The sequence below is a fragment of the Myxocyprinus asiaticus genome, chromosome 43 (genome assembly GCF_019703515.2).
Source record: "Myxocyprinus asiaticus isolate MX2 ecotype Aquarium Trade chromosome 43, UBuf_Myxa_2, whole genome shotgun sequence".
Lineage (NCBI taxonomy): Eukaryota > Metazoa > Chordata > Actinopteri > Cypriniformes > Catostomidae > Myxocyprinus > Myxocyprinus asiaticus.
The window spans coordinates 20,529,968-20,544,950 of record NC_059386.1 but is presented as its reverse complement, the minus strand read 5'-3'; the positions used below and the strand labels follow the sequence as shown (position 1 = coordinate 20,544,950).

Below are 14,983 nucleotides of genomic sequence, written 5' to 3'. Positions count from 1 at the left end.
ACAGCCTGGAGCTGCAGATTAGGAAAATAGCATGAAGAAAGTCATTTTTTTATCCAGATGCACAAAACAGAATAAGTCCACAAGTGCAGACTTATCCCATAATCCACGAACAGAAACTCAATCAGACCAAAAGGGAAAGAGGCTAGGAGATTAAAATCACCTCTGTCGTACTATAGAAAGTCTAATATAGAATCTATTTTTTCTTGGAGAACAAAAAACACACTGTAAAAATGGCTGTTAGAAAATTTTATTAAAATTCAATTCAATTATTTTATTATTCACTTTTAATTTATTTTCTATTACAGTTCACTTAATTATTTCAATGCATATTAAGATTTTCTTTGTTGAAATGAGACTGTGGTGTCGTAAATCGTACCATACAGACTGCTGGTGGTGAGGAGGGCTCGTGCTTTATCTGCTAGGTCACTATTCAGAGTGCTGCCCAGCCTCAGGATGTCAATGGCTTCCTGTTTTGAGCTGTCAAAGAAGTTGTTCTGGATGGTTCTGGTGACTGAGCGAGCTCCATCTTTCAGCTTTCCACCCTATAGATGAAGAGAACCCAACAAATAATATTCAGTTCAGAAGGGTTGGAATTGAATTAACCAAACCGGTCAACCAAAAAGAAACAAAAATGCAAAACCTATAATAGATCCATTTAATAGCACATTCATGCTCATATTTCATACACTCATGCTCATAAATTTGAGTGGTTTCAGCAGTGTCCTGCAGTGTGACATGCTATAATTCAACAAAAACTATTTTAAACAAACCTTTTTCCAATTCTTCTATAATTATTATACAATAGAGGTAGACTGATATATCGGTTTTACCAATTAATCGGTGCCAATAGTTGCTTTTCAGCACATACATTGTGTCTTGTGAATAATAATAAACATTATTCCTCATCTGATTTTTTTTATATATATATATATATATATATACACACACACACACACACGAGTCGTCACTGTTTTGACAGCACGTGGAGGATCAACAGCATATTAGACAGGTGGTCATAATGTTTTGGCTCATCAGTGAATACTGTATAAAACCTTTCATCCGGTGAATATAAGGCTATAAAAAGCTTAATTTGGTTAATACTTAACATAGGCTAGAGCACTGTAATGGTCTAAGTCTCATTTCAAAATAAGAGCCTCCGGTGTGTTTCAGGCTTCTTTATATTTAAAAATCCTGTGTTATGCACCAAATCACTTTTTTCTGGTTATTATTGGGATTTTTGTTGAACAATAAACTGGATCTGGGATTTTATTAATCTTGTAGCCTTTATGTCTGTGCCTGTCATAGTAAAAACATCCAGAGAAAATAATTATAATTTTGTTTTTTGTTTATAAATTTCTATAAACCAATTTTAAAATCTATTGGCCGATTAATCTGTTATCGGCCTTTCCCACCACCTTAGTTATCGGTATCGGAAAAATCCACTATCTGTCAACCTCTTCATGGAATTTTTATGACCTTATATTAACTGCAAGACTAAGTGAAATATTTACAACTTTAAAAATGTATTTGACATACCACAGAACAATTTAAAATGAACTAGTGAAGGTTAAAAAAGTGATTAAAGGGGGTGGAAACTACAAAGAAAAGGATAAACAGTTTTTAATATATATATATATATATATATATATATATATATATATATATATATATATATATATATATATATATATAGACATTTTAACCTAAAATCCAGATGTTGAACAATAAAAAAACATCTTTGACAATCTTATATGTCAACTACCCATCTTTGTAGCTAGCTGCATAAAGCTTGAGGTTTAAGGCTAAGCTAAGAGAGGTTTACAAGCTTTTGTAAGGCCTAATTAAAGATGACAGCACTGCCAGCTGCAGTAATCTCTTTCTGTCTCCTCATGAAATAGAACAGACACAAAAAGGGAGCAGACAAGATAAATACAGTATCACAACTCAAATCCACACAACTAGCTACTGGTAACTTACCACATGGGAAGAGGAACATCCAGAGGAAAGCAAGGAAAAATAGCAAATACATGAGTTTAAAGACCAAAACAAACAGTCTTATAAGGTGAAAATGGCACAGACACAACCATTTTCATCTCTAAACTGGCACCCCACTGTTATCTTTATGCTTGAACTAAACCATTACAAAATGTATCATTTACCCAAAATATTTATCCAAAGCAATTCAAGATGCGTTCACACTGACAGCAATTGAATCGCTAGAGGTCGGCAAGTTAATGAACTGCTGGATGCTGATACATGCTCGTACTTGATGTAACTGTGTAAGGACTTGGATTATATGAGCTTCACTGTCTGCATTCCCATTTGATGTTGCCATATCGCAGCTCATTTCCAAAAAATTAACTCTGTGCAACTTTGTCACATCTCCAATGGTTTGTCTCATGTCGCCAACTCCAACTCTCTCTGATGTCACCAACTCTTATTGAAACAAATGACTTCTGGTAATTGTTTTGCTGCAAACTACTGTCAGTGCGAAATGAACGGCCTTTGTGTGGTCTTGCTCAAGGGCACAATGGTGATAGTTCATGGATTACCCCTTGGTGGGTTCAAACCTACAAACTTTCGGTTACTAGCCCATATCTTTGCCCACTAGACTATGGCACATACCTTAGCCTTGCCATCCAGAGCACCAGTGCCTGCGTAGATCTTGCTGACTGAGTCTCCATTGGTGGACCACATGGAGCGGAAGACCTCCTGAAAGCGTGCTACCAGCTGAGGCTTCTCAGTCAGACCCATGTCCTCCAACTGTTTTGGAAGCATCTGAACAAAAAGAGACATAATACATAATAAATAAGAGACAAATCAAGAGCGATAGAAAAAAGAAATATTTTAAAGTTAGACTTTGTAAACAGAAACCCACCTCAAGTGCAATGAAGGCCTGGACGCTGTTTGTCCTGTCCAAGCAGTCCAGACAATTGGAACGAATGGTCCCTGACTGACACCTGTGGTGGAAAAAAGGACAGAATGTTAATTAGTGGTAGACCGATATACTGGATCAGCTGACTTTTGGCAGTTTGAAATGATCAGCATAACCAGTCAAATATTTATGAATCTTGTGTAGATATGTTTTTCGATTATGAGTCGATAACCAATCCCACTTGGCCGATTACAATTAAGTCTTTAGAATGTACAAAAGATAATTTTTATGGTCAGTTAAATTCACTATTGTGCTTTAAAACTTCCAATGGCTATAACAAATACATAAATGCAAAAAAGGATTGGAAGTCACAAGTCACTAGCTATTCTTCAACAACCAGTTCAGTAGAGTTGTGTTGGAGCATTATATGACCGCACCTCTGAATGCCAGCCTCCCCGGAGTAGTAGAAGAAACTACATTCCTCCAGAAACTTGCTGATCTGAGGTTTTAGAACAGTGCTGAGCTTGTCAGTCTTCCCACCTCTAACCATCTGATGATAGTCAAAGTTCAACATTTTCACAGCGTTTGCATGTTCCGAAGCTTTCAGGTGACTCTGTGGGTGAAGAACAAGACTGTCTTTACATAGTAAAGGAAGTAGAACAATCAAGTGTACAAACTAATCTAAGGTTTAGGCATACACTGGTTATTTATAGATGCCTAAAGTAATACATTGTTTTTCGACCAACTGGAACAATTTTCAATGTTCAAAATAACAGTCACCTGGAATGCTTTGCTGAGCATGTTCTCACCCTCCTTCATACCCAGCAGGTTGATGATCACCTGTTTGCCATACAGCCTCCTCAGAGCACTAAAGTGTCTGGACAGGGAACGTCACATTGGTGAACAGGTTATTACTCATATACAAACTAATTAAGCATTTTCAAAAAGAACAGAAGCAAAGTAAATGAGATATGTATATTTTCCTTTGCAACATACAATACATGTGCTATTTTCACATTTCTCGTATCAGTCTCTCTTTATATACCAATGCAGGTCAGAATAGCTAATAGGTGCCGTCTTGCGACACAAAGTTAGCTGACCGTAGTAAAAATGGCCTTAGAGGACTTCAGTATTAATTTTAATATATATGGTAAGCATAAAACTTATAGATTGTTTAAAGCTCAGGAGTCCCCAGGAGTTAATGCAAGAAAATTCTCAGAAGAACAAGAAACTGTTAAGAGCTGGATAAGAGAGCAAAACATTCTGCATTGTAGCTACATATGTTAGCTAACAAGTCCATGGAAAAAGTAACGGATTGCAGACCCAACAGATCACTTCTTTGGCATGTATTTTGCAATAATGACTGACTGGCTGTCCATTATCCCTTACATACTGTATACACCAATCAGCCACAACATTAAAACCACCTTCCTAATATTGTGTAGGTCCAACAAGGAAATGCCTTGTTGATGAGAGAGGTCAACAGAGAATGGCCAGACTGGTTTGAACTGACAAAGTCTACGGTAACTCAGATAACCGCTCTGTACAATTGTGGTGAGAAATTGGCGCTGTTTTGGTGGCACGAGGGGGACCTATACAATATTAGGCAGGTGGTTTTAATGTTGTGGCTGATCGGTATATAGCTCGCCTGTCTAGATGTAAGGGGCTTTTTTTAAACAAAGGAAGCTACAAAGACGCAGATGAATGGATCAATAGATCATTAAGGAAGGAGAAATAAAAGCTTGGGGACTGTAGACTGCATCTACTTCCCCTTTAATCACGACATGACTCAGCACTCCAGGGAACTGAGCAGTGACTCATGATAAATACAGAATGTCCATCATGCCCAGCATGAGGAACAAAGCGGAAGAAGCCAGGGCTGGCTAATAACAAATCGTATCACTGCTGTATTTAAAGGGATATTTCACCCAAAAATTAAAATCCTCTCATCATTTACTCACTTTTATGCCGTCCCAGATGTGTATGACTTTCTTTCTTCGGCTGAACACAAACCAAGATTTTTTGAAGAATGTTTCAGCTCTGTAGGTCCATACAATGCAAGTGAATGGTGACCAGACCTAAAAATCAAGTTCTAAAAATCACATAAAGGGCGAGTAAAAGTAATCCATATGGCTCCAGTGGTTTAATATATGTCTTCTGAAGCAATGCAATCACTTTGGGTGAGAAAAAGATAAATATTTCATTGCGTTTTTACTATAAATCTCCACTTTAACTTTCACTTTCAGAATGTGAAGGAGATTTATGGTAAAAAAAAAAAAAGGACTTAAATATTGATCTGTTTCTCACACACACATGTTATATCACTTTAGAAGACATGTATTTAACTATTGGAGTTGTATGGATTACTTTTATGCTACCTTTATGTGATTTTAGAGCTTGAAAGGTCTGGTCATCATTTACTTACATTGTAAGGACCTACAGAGCTGAAATATTTTTCTAAAAATCTTCGTTTGTGTTCTACAGAAGACAGAAAGTCATACACATCTGGGATGGCATGAAAGTAAGTAAATGATGAGAGAATTTTCATTTTTTCACTATCCCTTTAAGTGACTCTCACATATTATATACAAGATAAGGCTATGCTAATGTGTATGTTAGAAATGCAAAACTGGTCTCAGATCACTTATAAATGGCAACCTTGCAACTTAAATTCACTAAGAATGAATTGCACCCACTAGCTGTGTTTCCATCCAACAATTTTAATGCGTATTTTCAAATTTGCACACAAGAAATCCTAAATGGAGATGCTTGATATGTGAATAAACTCTCAAGATTCACATAAAATGTAATGCACTTTGAAGAGGTGGATTTTCTAGAGTTTTGTATTAGTTAAAATGCACATTAAGGTGATGGAAACAGTTTATTCGCAAAACTGCAACGTGTTTTACTTTTGACCATTTGACCATTTGATGTGACTGGCCCAATGAAAGGTCTGACCTCGGCACACAATTCTTCATGCATAGCGATTGACATTCGGAAGTTTAACCCACAAGCTGGTCTTTAAAGTGGGTCCTCACAATCCACCACAACAATTTTGAGCATGGGCGTTCCCATGTATATGGAGGCTGGCAGCTTATGGGCATCGCATCCATTTCAGCCCTCATTATATCAGATATTACACTTATTCTGTGGTGTTTCCCGGTAGCATTTAATAAAACATGATACAATTGCTCCGATCCTGCTAATACAACTCTCCCCGAAGCAAGGATGTCATTTAGCTGCTCCATCAAGACAAGGCAGGCTCCCTCAAGATAATGCGCATGACGTATTGTGCTGTTTTAGCACCTGATTAACTAAAGCCATTATGCAAACCAGGTAACGGTGCAAACACTGCCATAAAATTAGTGCTGACATTGAGCTCTACAACACTCTTTTCCATTATTTGATCATTATTTTATTAATTACTTCTGCTAATGATCTCAACAAAATTCCCTTTAGAATCTGCAGGTGGTAGAAGTGCAACGTTAACTGAGTCAGGGAAATAGTACTGACTTTTGGGAATAAGGCACAATTTATATTATTAAGCCTCATTTACATTGAAATGAGGCATGTTTGCATTGAAAAGAATGACAATGACGTACTTTAAATATGCATGGTGCAGCGCTATACCCTTGCAGATAGCGCCTGGTTAAACTGAATTCCGGGTGTTTTCTTAAATAAGACGCAAATTTTTGCACTAAAATGCCATGTGCGAAAGTGGCACAACTGTTTCGGGAATTCGCCCCTGAATTTTTTTCATAGAGTACTGATGTAGGATGTGTTTAGTGTACTTACAAATGCTTTAAAACAGTCTCACAAAGGCTGAGCACCTTTATTTTTTTATCAAAGCTTGAATCTGAGATTTGCTATAGATCATGTACTGTATTTTGACTTGTGTTTGTATTTGTAGGACACAGACTGCCCCTCCAGACACTGTTATAAAGGCAGGACTGATTGAAGCAGGGCTGCATACACTCCACAATGTCTATTGAATCAGAACACCTGAGCCAGATCCATCTCCATCAGAATGCAGAAAAATGTTAATTACCTCTCAAAAGCCGGTGCATTTGCTTCAAAACCACGGGACAGCTTTACACGATGGGAACCAACCTTTTAAGAAAGACACAAAAAGCACAAAGAAGGTATTGTATGAGTTCTTTATTATTTGAGAGTAAGACAAGAGGAAATTAAGTACCATACATAAGGAAATAAGATGTGAAAGACACACAGAGAAAGAGAGCCATGTCTCAAAGACAATGTAGGCCTGGCTTGCCAGCTGAATTGAGTTGCACTTGAAGATTTGAGAAATATTTGGGCAGGATAAGACAGCGGAACCATCGGTAATAACTCACTTTGAAGATCTTTAAAGAGATAGGCAGTCATGATTTGTTCTTTAGATTAAAGTCTGAGGTTCTAAAATTGGAGAAGAGCTATACTGGTCATACAAGACAACAGTTATTGCAATCACAATTAAGCTGCCTTGGACAATTACTGTATAACAAGGTAAAACTGGCACATGTTATCTGAAGCTGTTAATAATGGAAGCAAGATCTGTTCCGAAATAATGGTCTTTTCAAACATCCTTCTTGTATTATGTTCACACCCAGAACCATAAAAGGTAGGCTATATAGAAGACATTTTGGATATGACTGGCCACTCTCATTTCTTCCTCATCTCACAACAAAGTCACTGAAAGGGTTACACCTTTGCAACTGTCACAATCAGTTCCATTTTCCTGCAATAATACAATGGTTCATCATGTCTTCTCACTAGAGCCACAAAGTCTTGAGGTCCTGGCCCTTTTAAAAGGTACACACAGCCTAAACACATTACAGATCAGAGATTGCACCTTTCAGTGTCATTTTTCTTTAATTAATATCAGCGACAATAAAAGGCAGTACCAGGAGAGTAAGATGTATAAATACTTTGCAATTTAAAGGAGTCTTTTTTATATAGTTTTATTAACTTCCCTGAAATCCATTGATAATGTTAGTATTTTTACTGCATTAAAACAGTCATAATGTAATAACATATGATCATTTTCCACCCTGTCTCTGGCCCTCTGTCTGAAATGCTCGGTTTTGGCATAAGCGCCTCCTAAAAACTTCAACGTAAACGCCCACTGTTCTGATTGGCTAACATCGTGCAGCCCCTCAAATTCAGCCATTTTTTAAACTCAATCTGAAGATAATGAACAAGCTCCACAACAACTAAATTTCAGGGGTTACACATAACGCACATCCAACACATTCCATCTGAATATATTAAACCCTGTTTACACCGGACGTGAGAGTTGTGTCATGTCAAAAGCAATATAACCCATTATAACCAATGATGCTGTCTACCATGGAAGCGTCCTTTGTGGCGTATAGGGTTGCACCGACATAAAACAAATGCCCCGTTCCATTTTGCGCTGCATGCGCTGGTACTACTACTGCCAACAACACAAATAAACAGTTAGAAAGTTTGTGTTGACGCACCAGGTGTATACTAGAGATGTCACGATACCATAATCATATCTTATGATACTATACCAGCAAAAGTATCACGATACCCAGTAGTATCACGATACCACACAATGTTCATTCAATGTTCATTAAACTGCGTTAAAGTTTGTCATAGCAAAGGTGGTTCTTAGAAACTAGCCATTCCACTTGTTGCTCCGGAAGTGGTGAAAATAACTGATGGATTAACTTGTTACCTAATACATTCTTAGTTTGTTGTAAAAAAAACCACAAAAAAAAAAAAAAAACAGCCAGTTCAAATGGCAATGGAACTTTTGTTCCATTTTTTCTGTGATTATCTGAATGTTGGTAACACATAAATAAAGATACTGTAACACTGAAAAGACTGTTCAGCTTTTTCATTATTACAACCGCTTCCGGCCCACTCTCCTGCTAAACAGCAACGCGAATGCAGATTACACACACACACCGGTTTGATCACACAGCTCAGGGACGTGATCAAATCGATCTTATCATAAGTGCGATGTTATCGCCACCATGCATTTGTAATTGGAAAAAATTAAACGAGTGCAACATTAGATTTTTCAGAGAAATGGTAAATCTGTAAATGTTAAGATAAAGCATAAAGGTTAAATGAAGTGGCTCTAACTGGTGTGTATACTGCAGAAGCAGTGGGATGTGTCCGAAGGTGTTTAATAAGGTTTCTGGTGTTTCCTCCTTTGACTTTAAATATCTGTCGATATTCACGGCAGATGGGTTTTCCCGGTCTCATCAGGCAAAATCCAAAATAATTCCAAATCTCGTTACATGAATTGTGTTTTAAAAAGCTTCTCACTCTCCAAAGTTTTATTTAAATCCATAATATCCATTAGGAGACACGACCTCCAAATTAAGACGCTGGGATTCAGACGTGTGTGTGTTTGAAGCATGGGAAAACCCCACATTGAAAAATAAATAATACCATATAAGGGGCAAATTCTAAACAGCATTTTGCACTCTTAAAGGGCACTGCGTGAAGGGGACGCCACTCGAAAAGACTACATTTTTAATGTTACTGCAGACATGAAGGTGAAGGTGTTACTTCAAATGAAGGTTTTAGCAAAAAGAATATTTATTTCCGCACATACAACATAACTTATGGTACTACCATATAGATGGTACTACTGTTTAAAAATATACTGTGGCATTTTGAAGCTTTAGTATCACGATACTACTGTAGCACAGGTATACCGTGCAACCCTACAGCCTCAAACCGTTGCATCGCGTCAACGGACGCGCCCGGTGTAAAGAGAGTGTCAGCACCATAAACTATCAAACAGTCAAAACATTTGAAATATTCATGAATGGAACTGTTTACTTACTGTTTTGCATCGGGAGTTTTTAACTGCCCCATCCTTCAATAACAGTTCCTTTGCAAAGCTTGAATCGCTTTATGACTGTTCACAAGCAATCCATGTTGAAATACGCTGAAGACACATCCACATGACGCACATACATAGTCCAAAGCACAGCGTAAACTACGTACATACATCCAGTTTCATCCTGCACTGAAATGCACATTGCCGGAAACACATCTAAATGGTGAAAGATGTCCATCCAGCGCATGTTTTCATACACCAACAATTAAAAATAGCGCAGATAGGCGAAAGAACATGTCCATGATGCATTTGTGCTCAAACAGCAAGAGGCAGAGCAGCTGAATGACAAGGAATGGATTCTCCTCTTCAGAGTTGTAACCTGACACAGCGTCTTTTAAAAGTCTGTCTGTGAATGTTTATATACAAAAATAATTAAAAATAATCCAGATGGGTCCCCTTTGGTGTTCAGGAATAGTTAGGTCACAGTAGGCCTTGTTTGTCCTTCACTCTCAGTTTATGAACTGAAGCACCATATGGCAGGGCCAAGGGTGCGATGATTTTAAGTAGGCGTTAATGTTTTTGAGCTGTAGAGGTAGTCATGAATTAATGAGCCCCTAAATGATGTAGGGAAGTCACGGAAGTAGAGAATGATGCATTTTGCATCTTGGTTTCAATAAATGCTTATATCTATTGCTTTGGAGATTAAGTTTTGAGTTCTGAAATTTACAGTATGTTTTAATAGTAGAAAGACCTCTTAAATGTCAAAATATCAAGAAAAATGCGATTCCTCATGACATGACCCTGTTAAATAATATATACTTTTTTTTTACATTGCGGTCTTCATTTTCTAAATGCAAATTACAATTTCTAATTTGTTTATTTTCCTTTTGAAGTAAAATAGGAAATTTTCTTGACTGGTTTCCTAAGAATCACCCATTTATTTTCACCCAAGACATCTTGGTCTGGATTCTCTGTTACAGGTCTGGAACTAGTACCACTGGATATTTTCTGTTTGATTCTTAGGCTCTATTTTGACTGTGCCTGTCCGTCAAAGTCCCACCCAATTCTGTTTCTTGCCTCTGCAGGTCCCTGCAATTAATATTTCATACATTCTAATGGCAACAGAGACAAGCTCACATTACCCTGAGCTTTCTGGGAACAGAGAAAAGGGATGGCAATTTTACTATCCTTATTTTTGCCCTTTGCTTTGATGCACACAACAACTGCACTGGAACAAACCAATAACTTAAACAAAACCAAGGATATAACAATCTCTTAACCAATTCCATTGTGGTCTAAAATGACAAAGAACACCTGTTAATCCATAGCATCTATAGGTTTTGCATTTCAATTTCATCAGCTTTGAAGAAATCAGCCGAAGATAGATCCCCTTACCAGCTTCCCAATAAAAGCAGCAATGATAACGTCTATGCAATGTCAGGGGAAAGACAGAGGCATTTCAAGACCTGCTTCCTGGCATCTTAATTTGATTTCGCAAGAAGGCAATAAACTTATCAGAATCTGGACCAAAGCCAATTTATATGCAGCTTTCGCCAACTAACATTGCATAAAGTCTTTGCAGCATACAACAGATCAACCACCAGATAGAACTAAGCCTTTGAAATAAAAGCTGTTCGTTTCCATGCTGTCCTTTTGGGTCTGAGTGTCGACTTTGATTCAGCTGCAAGAAAATCCCCTGTAACAAGTGTTTCTGATAATATGAATAGAAGGGGTCAGCACTGGCCATGAATGACGAAGTGGAAACAACAGAATGATTACTCAGCAGAGGCTTGGATCACCGACAAGCTGAGTTAAAGTTTGCTAAAGGAAAATGCAAATATTTTTCCACAATCTGATTTAAATGCATATAGGTGTTTTATTGATTCAGGGCTTTACCATACCTGAATACCCGGCTGCTCCCAGAATAGAGGTATTGAGCCTCGGATCTGAATGAAGGAGGACACTTTGTCGTCAAGAAAAATAACCTGCAAGTAACACAAATAAAAACACGTCATAAAGTGAATCTGCACTGCATTGTAAAATCTTCGCATTAGTATTCCACATAAGGTGCAATTAAAGGGATAGTCCACACAAAAATGAAAATTCTGTCATTTACTTACTCTCATGCTGTTCCTGTATTACTTTAATAAGCAATACAAAAGGAGATTTTAGGACGCAAGTCATATGTTTTTTAAACAATATTGAGGTGAGTAAATGTTTTATGTTTGGGTGAACTATCTCTTCAAGGAAGTGAGATCAAATGTGACTCATACTGTTGGCATACCTGCTCAGTCTCCACAAAGTTGGCCACCTGCCCGTCATCATTCGTGCCCCGGACATTGAAACGTGTGCCTGCCCTCTCCGAGCTGAGCCGCGAGATCACACAAGCTTTGGCTTGCTTGTGTCCAGCGTAGATGGTGCGGATCTCCACTCCACCACACATCAATCTCAGCAGCCAATCATCACAGTTCACCCCGTAATGCTTGAGATGAAGATGCAAGGACTGATTCCTGTGAACCAATTATATACAGTAATTATATATATATATATATATATATATATATATATATATATCCATAATATTATTTTATTTCATACCAATGTTCTGTTATTTAGGGATTTTATCTTTTACCAGAGGGAATTTATGAGATTGCCTACTAAAATATTGTTTTACTGAAAATGTGCATGCCCAATAAAATTTTTATGTAGTAACCATTTTATAAAATCAATAAGGCTTTCAAGGCCATGCTATATTGTGAATAGAGTGAAGACTGAAGGGGTCGCGACCATACAGTAAGACCCAAGCATGACTGCTATGTGCATTTTCCATTTCCTTTTTTGATTTGTAACTAGCAGCACCAAATAAGCATGCAAAAAAACAACAAATTCTAGAGCAAATAGCTTTCCTAAAAATGGATGTCCGTAAATTTGGACAGTGGCGCTAAGCTGTGAAATTTTAAATAATCCAAGCAATAGAATACAGAGTTTTTATTTTAATTTTATTTTTTATCAATCGTTCATCCTGTTTCCAGGAGTGTTGGTTATTCATGTTTTTGAGACGTTACAGACATTACAGCTGATTTTCTGTAAAGCTGCTTTGGAACAATGTGTATTGGGAAAAGCACAAATGAAAAAACTATACAAGTAAAAAATTTAATTTGACTTAATTTGACTTATGTTACAATGTTTTCTTCCTACTTTGGCAACAAAATCTCAATCTTGCACTAACAAACAAACAAGTGATAGCCTGTGCTGAAGCATTTTACCAATCAGAAAGTAGCATAAATCATTCTGATTCAAAGTAATGTCTAGCATCATCCAATCACTGCCAACCATATTAAAATAAAAATATACATTATAAATTCTGAATCTATGTACTGATTACCATTGTCCCATGTCTGCCAAATATGTTTAGTGGTCCAAACATCATCTGCAGCCTGAAACTGAACTTTTGACCGAATGTTAGGAGTGAATGGACTTGCATAGAAAGCTATAGGATGCTCCCTTGCATATTTAGTGAATGACTTAACCTCCAGTGTGCTGTCTGTCTGCACTGGTCTCAGAACAGTTCGAAATACACCTTATTTTCATCCTAACTTCATATAAAGCCACTGAAAGCAAATATTTTTCTCAATGTGAAAATGCACAGTAAATATAGGGTTTCTAATGAAAAACTAGTGCCATTGTCCACTATAGTGATAATTGTGTTTAACAGCATGCTGTTTCGCAATAAATTGCTCAAATTTAAAAAAAATGGCACATCAGATGAAACTAGAGACTCAATCTTTTGACTCAAACAGGATTAATATAAAATCTTAATTAGGTTTCTTACCAAATGTAGTTGTTTTTTTTTTTGAGCGTTTCTCCTAAAGACTAACTCTGCTGTGATCGGCGCCATGCTGTTTTGTCACATGACTCGAAAGTTAAACCCTTTAATGACAACACAGAGTCTCCTAAACTGAGATCAGTCGGTTTAAATGAATACAAATTTTGCGTTGCTTATAGCAAAGCCGAAACATGATGTCCGCGCAGAAGGGCGTGGGTCGCACATAATTTGTTAATTATGCTACTCCACATGGAATTTGATGTGGATTCCACCTAGTGGTCTTGAAATATGCTTTGGATCAATGTGTAACTACAAAAGATAAATACAAGTCCTAACGTTAAATAAAAAAAGGACCTCTGAGTTGAAAAAATACCCACCAGAAAAATCGATTGTCCGATATGTCTTCTCTAATTCTACGGTGTGCATTCAAGCTGAGGTCCAGACTCACTCCAGTGGAGGACCAGGCAAAATAGAAGTTCCCAGAGTTTAAGACTTTCCTCACATCAGCGATCCGGTCCTCATCCGAGGGGTCGTTGTTCAGAGACACAAAGTCTGTACCAGTTACCCGAAAGACTTCGGAATCCTGGACTTTGCCAACTGAACTGCATCCTGTTGCGACCACTAGGCTGTGTAGCATAGAATCCCCTATGAAAGAAGAGTGCCACAGAATTCAGCCCCTGCAGTCTGTAATCTTTAGGAAATCTCCTATAAAAAGGAAATTACACTAAAAGTATATTCCATATATGTACATTTGCATTTAATCATTTAGCAGACACTTTTATTCAAAGGAAAAATACAGGCCATTTATACCAAATTTGTAAAGCAGAGCAGTACTGAAGCTAGAGTGGAAGTGTAAATCCAGAAAATAGAGAGTTAGAGAAGAGAGTTTTTTTGTAAATGTGCCTTTATTTATTGTTATGGATTGATTAAAGGTCTACCTTCAAATATTTTAAGCTCAAATAATAGATGGCAGTGTAGTTACTGTACATATGTTTGATGCCACACAACTCCTTGTTCAATCTATTGTCATATCTAGACTGGACTACTGCAATGCTCTTTTAGTCGGCCTTCCTGCATGCACAATTATGCCTCTGTAAATGATCCAGAATGCAGCAGCATGTCTGGTCTTCAATGAACCCAAGAGAGCGTATGTTACGCACCTCCTCGTCTCTCTACACTGGCTGGCGGTTGCTGCACGTATCAAGTTCAAAGCTCTAATGCTGGCATACAGAATAGTCACTGGTTCTGTGCCAGTTTACCTAAAATTATTCCTGCAGGGCTAAGTTCCTTACAGAAGGCTGCAGTCTGTAAATGAGCAGCACCTTGTGGTACCGACACAAAGAGGAATCTAATCACTTTCCCAGACTTTCGGCTTCACTGTACCTCGATGGTGGAACCCCAACTCCATCCGTGAAGCAGAGTCCCTCTCTGTCTTCAAAAAACGTCTAAAGACACAACT

General features: G+C 37.6%; 1 protein-coding gene across 1 annotated transcript in view; it reads right to left on the bottom strand.

The window, feature by feature from the left end:
- LOC127433723 (synaptojanin-1-like) overlaps positions 1-14,983 on the bottom strand; it is a 40,558-nt gene that overhangs the window by 23,222 nt on the left and 2,353 nt on the right. Inside the window, 9 exon segments of the mRNA XM_051685879.1 lie at positions 377-533; positions 2,626-2,778; positions 2,879-2,960; positions 3,313-3,488; positions 3,656-3,752; positions 6,924-6,985; positions 11,600-11,683; positions 11,983-12,208; positions 13,902-14,169. Of these exon segments, the coding sequence (XP_051541839.1) occupies positions 377-533; positions 2,626-2,778; positions 2,879-2,960; positions 3,313-3,488; positions 3,656-3,752; positions 6,924-6,985; positions 11,600-11,683; positions 11,983-12,208; positions 13,902-14,169 (1,305 nt within the window).